Source organism: Silene latifolia, chromosome X, assembly GCF_048544455.1.
Source record: "Silene latifolia isolate original U9 population chromosome X, ASM4854445v1, whole genome shotgun sequence".
NCBI classification, from domain to species: domain Eukaryota; kingdom Viridiplantae; phylum Streptophyta; class Magnoliopsida; order Caryophyllales; family Caryophyllaceae; genus Silene; species Silene latifolia.
The window spans coordinates 209,683,896-209,690,683 of NC_133537.1; the positions used below are offsets into that span (position 1 = coordinate 209,683,896).

At 40.0% G+C, this 6,788-nt stretch overlaps 1 protein-coding gene across 1 annotated transcript; it reads right to left on the reverse strand.

Moving 5' to 3' along the window:
* Nucleotides 1-656: 656 nt before the first annotated feature.
* On the reverse strand, nucleotides 657-1,589 carry LOC141619155 (uncharacterized). Its single transcript, XM_074436173.1, has one exon. It carries the CDS (start codon nucleotides 1,587-1,589, stop codon nucleotides 657-659), a length of 933 nt encoding a protein of 310 aa, XP_074292274.1.
* Between the last annotated feature and the right edge of the window lie 5,199 nt (nucleotides 1,590-6,788).

Below are 6,788 nucleotides of genomic sequence, written 5' to 3' on the forward strand. Positions count from 1 at the left end.
AAATTTTATTTCGCGAAAAGGGCTGGGAAATTTTTGATTGATTTTGAAATTGGTAAAATGTCATTTTACGAGGAGATGAGACTTTTTGAGAAAGCCCCCACTTTGGATGAATCTGGAAGATGAATGACAAAATAGTAACTGGAGTAGTTAGTGACAAATATGTGACACCTAAAATGCAAATGCATGTCCTAGCTATTATGATGCATGTGATGAATGCAGAATGAAGTGTTTTTTTATTTTAAAAAAAAACATTTGAAATGAGATTTTTTTTTGAAAAGATTGAAAATGATGGAGTCATACCCAAATATGATCCAAGTACAAAGACTGGACACTATTACTCTGGAAATATCTCTGGTGTGGAGAATATATTTATCATTTTTACTTGACCTGTTAATTTGAGTTGTATTTTGATGAGTTTTGCCCTCTTTAAAGTAACAAGTTCTACTAATTAAGCAAAACTAATAGCATATAGAAACAAAATAGTTTTGTGGCCGTATAAACTTAGTGTACATCCCCTAAAGTCTTTTTTTTTTGGTGAAATGTGAGTATATATATATTGATATCAAACAAAAACAATTACATGAGAGACTTGATAGTTTATCTAAAACAAAACAACTCCCTAACAGCCAATACTTAGATCAAGCTACCACCAGATTCTAGACTACAATGCCCCATCTCTGAAGCCAAGTCCTTTCTTCATTCACTGCAGGTCTTCCCAGTTTTGACCTGATCCTTCTCATGACATCCTCCCTGATCTGCATAACCAGAGATTCAGGCCTAGTAAGGATCAAGTTCACTCTCGAATTGTTTCTCTGACTCCATATATGGTAGAAGCAGGCAGACCAAAGGAGATAATGAGTATGCATTTTCAGTCGTGCCCCTGCATTCCTACCATTGCTAGCATAAAAATCCACTGCAATTTTTAAACCACGCCATTGCTCAATTAAGCTCAGCACCTGTCTGCTATATAAACAATCAAAAAAGAGATGCTCCAGTGTTTCAGGTTCCTGATCACAGATGCAACATCTGTTATCAGGACAGCAGCCAAACTGAAATAATTTGGCCTTAATATTAAGACCTTGGTTCATCACCAGCCACGAAATCAAAGCATGCTTTGGTATATTCCAATCATTCCAGACCAGTTGAACCCAATCTTTTTTTGGCTGTTTGTTTCTAAGCCATTCATACCACTCTCTGATAGAGTACGCCTTCAGGTTAGCAGACCATTGATCATTTTGATAGCCAGCCTTCATTATTTCCTTGACTTTGCAAATACTTTTCCAGGACCAAGCAACACCAGCTGCAGGAGTGTAGGTGTGCCAGTCCTGTTGCTTAAGATACACCTGACTTATCCATTTAATCCAGAGCTTATCAGCTTTGTTATAAACCCAATCAACCAGTTTAGCCATAGCTGCTATGTTGCATAGTTCTGCCTTCTTTATGCCCAAACCACCTTCATCCTTAGGTAATGTAACCTTGTCCCAAGCAACCAAGGGAACTCTATGATAATCTGAGCTACCATCCCACAAATAGTTCCTACATATGCCTTCAATTCTTCTGATTACCCCTTTGGGGATTGATGTGACCATAATTGGCGCATATTTAGCCCCCGAATTACCCTTGTTTCCATGCTTTTTAGTGCTTATTTGGGTCATTTCTTATCTTTAGTTCTTTGTTTTGCATATTCTTTGAGATTTTGATCCCTTGGTAGGAAAGGAGTAAGAATCTTGCATTTTCATGGCAAAACAAGACTAAATTGATCAAATTCAATGACCAAGCATCAAGGAGAGACAAGATTAGAAGGCCTTTGTACATATCATAGTAGAAGAGAAATGTTGAGAAAGGATCCTTGAGTCCCCAAGGAAATCCCCAAGGAATTTATGAAGAAAAGGGAAGAAAAAGAAGAAGTATCACGCTGACTGACAATCCGAGCGGATTGTCAGCAATCCGCCCGTCCCACCTAGCCACAATCCGAGCGTCCCAGCTGGAATCCGCTCGGATTCCCCTCAAAGAATCCGCCCGGATTCCCTAATCCGCTCGGATTCCTTCGACCAAATCCGCCGTCCCGACCTAATCCGCCCGGATTCCTTCACAGCACGGTTGTCTTCTTCAAGCTACGAAAAGAGAAGCCCTTCTCTCCAAAAATACCGGCTTCTCCTTGCTCTACTTAAAAAGTGTAATTACTAGTTTAGCCCTTAGTTAACCCTAATGCATCCTCCCTAATTTTTACTATAAATACCCAATTAGTCTAATTAGAGGAGCATGTTCTTCTTATCAATAATTAGTGTAGTTAATATCAATCAAATCTCTCTTCAATATTGTAATCAAGTATTAATCAAGTTTTAATCCAAGTTTTAGTTCTTTAATCTCTCTTTTGTTCATCCTTTATTTTGGGTAATTGAAGATTATTTGGGTTATTATTGGGAGATTGACAACCTCTCAATCTAGCATTCAAGTACTTCTATTATTCTTGTTTTATTATTGGAATCATTAGTAGGTATAATCTCTTAATCCCTTGTTTAATTATTGTTAATTACTTTCATTTATTCATCATGTTTCATATTGTTGGTATGATTGACAACCTTGCTAGCATGATCAACATGATAATGAGTGAGTAGTCTCTTAGCTAGGGTTAATGGGTGATTAGGGAAACCAACATGGGGAATGATTCATGCTTAAATTAATATGCTTTCATATCTTATTTGCTTGCTTGTTTTGATCTCAACTCATGCACATGTTATATTTGATGAAATGCTAAGCCTATGAATCCTTGCATTTACTATCATCTCCTATCTTTTCAATGAGACTTGTAAGACATAACCCAACTCGAGTCTCATTAGACCATGCATGTTGTTGAGTAGGGAAGATTAAGTCGACTTGTAGGTGTTGTACAATCTAATCGATTCGGCTCCGGGACCCAAACTTTCCTAGGATTGTAAGATATAACCCAACTCAATCCATCACAACAATAATTGCTTGCTTATAATTTGAGAACATGTTTGTATGATCATATCCCATGATTCCCCTATGATCCCATGACACCCTAGTGCCTTTAATCAATTGTTTACACCCCTTTAATTCATCTTGCTTGTTTATTTTCATTGTTATTCTAGTTTAGTAACCTTCTACATCAACCCAATTTATGACACCCCTTAGACACCACTAGTTACAATAGAAATCTCATTTCAACTCCCGTCCCTTGGGATCCGACCTTTACTTGCCTCTTTACTAATTATAGAGTTGCTTGTTAAGCTATAAATTGTGTTTTGATTCGACCGTGACCAACGACCACATCTATCTATTTGTGAATACTAAACGGACCGATCAAAAATGGCGCCGTTGCCGGGGACGGTGTTTGTTTGATTTAGATTTCCCTTTTGTTATTAGTTGTGTCTTTCTTCGCCTTGAGGAAGTAAAAATCCTCAAGGTTTGTTCTAATCATTTTTCGAGTTGTTTGATATTTTGCGAGATGGATTTCATAGACTGTTTTGTAGAGGACCATTTGAGTATCCCCTACTTCAAGGATCCCATGCAAGCATTAGAAGCCTTAGAAGTAAGTAAGGCTAAGAGCATGTATTGGGAGTTGGAGGTGGATCGCTTCGAGGCCGCTCTAGCTAACAAGGAACTCACTCATGCACAATCCGAGTTGGTGCATAATATTCTAGTAGAAGCATGTCAACCCGTAGAGGATGAGCAATCCATCCTAGAGGATATTTTGCAAACTCAAGAGCAAGAGGAACCCATCATGGGATTTGAATATGATGAGGTTGATGAAAGTGAAGTTGAGTATGCTATGAGAATGGAATGTTTAATGGAGATGGAGCAAATTCTCAATGAAACTCCAAAGGAAGAAAGTAAGGTACAAACTCCTACTTTGAAACCCCTCCCCCCAAATTTGAAATATGCTTACCTTGATGAATCAAAAACCAAACCCGTGATTGTTAATGATAGACTTGATGACGACCAATTGGGAAAATTGCTTGATGTGTTGAAACAACATGAGAAGGCTATAGGTTATAGTCTAGATGACCTTAAGGGGATAAGTCCCGACTTTTGCATGCATAGAATTCATCTAGAGGACGACCATAGACCTACCATTCAACTCCAAAGAAGATTGAACCCCCACATGCAAGAAGTTGTCAAAGGAGAAGTCATGAAATTACTTGATGCGGGAATCATATATCCCATATCGGATTCTTTGTGGGTTAGCCCCGTTCAAGTGGTACCTAAGAAAGGAGGTACCACGGTAGTGACAAATGAAAAGAATGAATTAATACCCACAAGAATGATCACCGGTTGGCGTATGTGCATTGACTACTAAAATTAAACTCCGCAACAAGAAAAGATCACTTCCCCTTACCATTCATTGACCAAATGCTTGAGAGGTTAGCCTCTAACAAATTCTTTTGTTACCTTGACGGGTATTCGGGATTCTTCCAAATCCCTATACATCCGGATGACCAACATAAGACCACCTTCACGTGCCCTTATGGCACTTTTGCATATAGGAGGATGCCTTTTGGATTATGTAATGCCCCGCTACTTTCCAAAGATGCATGATGAGTGTCTTCTCCGATTACCTAGAGACCATAATGGAAGTTTTTATGGATGATTTTAGTGTTTATGGAAAGGACTTTGACTCATGCTTGCATAATCTTTCTCTTGTATTGCAAAAATGTGAAGATGTTAGTCTTGTTCTAAATTGGGAAAAGTGTCATTTCATGGTCAATGAAGGAATTGTTTTAGGTCACTTGATTTCGGAAAAGGGCATCGAGGTCGATAAAGCTAAAGTTGAGGTGATAGAGAAACTCCCACCTCCCGTGAATGTTAGAGGGGTGAGAAGTTTTCTCGGTCACGCGGGTTTTTATCGTCGTTTCATAAAAGATTTTTCGAAAATAGCAAAACCCCTCACTCAACTTTTGCTTAAAGATGCCCAATTCCAATTTACTGACGAGTGTGTTGAAACTTTCAATACTACTATATGAGGCGTTTTCTCCTAATACGCCGCAAATATGTACTATTAATATGAAAAAGAAAAAACGGTTATTAACACTCCTTCATTCACTCATCCCCGTCCAACTAGAGTTGGCATAAAGGGTCGCGGGCCGGTGGGCGGCACGGCCAGGCACGGCCCACGGCACGGCACGGCCTGGTGAGAAAATCGAGGAAGCACGGGCACGGCACGACTGGGCTTGAGACGGGCTCCGGCGCGATTTTCTTCTAAAATCTGTGCCTATGCACGGTGGAGCCCGGCACGTACAAGGCACGACGGGCTTGGCACGGCCCCGCACGAAGAATGACCCGTTGATCATTATTTATTAAACAAAAAGTACATTAATATTTAATAAAATATATATTTAAACCATTAATTATCATTTATTAAACAAAAAGTACATTAATATTTCATAAAATATATATTTAAACCATTAATCATTATTTATTAAACAAAAAGTACTAAAAATATATCAATTATATAACGTTTTTTTTTAAATAAAAAAATATTAAAGCACATGGGCCGGCCCACGGACAAGGCACGAAAAGCCCATGGGCCAGGCACGGCCCGAGCACGAAAATGGTCGTGCCTTGAGCGGGACGCGGCGTAGGTTTGGATTAGTGAGCCTGACACGGCACGGCCCGAGGAGCCCAATATCCGTGCCTGGGCCGGGCCAATTTTGGGGGAAGGCACGATGGGCCGGCACGCGGGCCGGCCCAGCACGGCCCATTGCCTACTCTACGTCCAACATTCCAATCCCAGATCCCTAATTTTATTTCATTTTCTCCTTACTCTCTCCCTCATCCCTCACATCCTCTTAATCGGCCTCGTCGACCAAGATAGCTAGCCACCACTTCCACCACGCACCACCGTCCACCGCGCAGCTCGACCTGCCACCATACTGGTAACTTCTGCACACCACCAACCGTTTTCGTGTTCTTTCTCCTCAGGTTTTTACCCTAACTTTTGTTTCTCAATACGGATATTATCTGTTGCTTAGTATATTTCAATTGAAAGTATTGATCTTTGAGTGAATTGTTGGTATATTGGCTGATGTGTTTGAGTTACATGGTAATTACATTAGGATTTTCTTTTTTCCTGTCAAATTTTCATTGCCATTGTACCACTAACTACCGCGCACCACTGCAAGAACTAAATAAAGTTTGAATATAGCTGACATCACCTTTGTTCTCCAATTCTTCATTTACCATTTAAATAAATTAGGGTTTTGATTGTGAGTTTGTTCCCTTTTACTGATTTTGATTTTTGATGTATAAATGATGTTGTTTATCATACCCTCGCTATCCCACTTTTATTGTCCTACTTTCCTTTTTGGGAAGGGAACAATAAAAATGGGATGGAGGGAGTATAAAATCTAAGCTACAACACCCACTCAGTCGAGTGGCGAGTCCACTCGGTCGAGTGAAATTCCACCCGGTCGAGTGGTCGGGTTCACTCGATCGAGTGCCCCATTTCCAGAATGTTTCCAGTTTCTGGAAATTGGTCCACTCGATCGAGTGCACTGTACTCGGCCGAGTGTGGACTCGTACTCGGTAGAGTTGTTGCTTATGGTTGAAATTTCGAGTCGGGTTAAAATGATGAAGTCCCTGCAATACAAAGAGAAGGTTTGGGAGTCCACCGGCTATCGGTGACTCACCCGAGTTAGTTCATACGTCATCCTATTTACCGTCTTTGGTACACTATCGTAGTACTAGCAACTACTCTACCAACATACTTCACCAATCATACACAATAAATCTACTAACACGTACTTAATTAACACACGGAGCAAAAC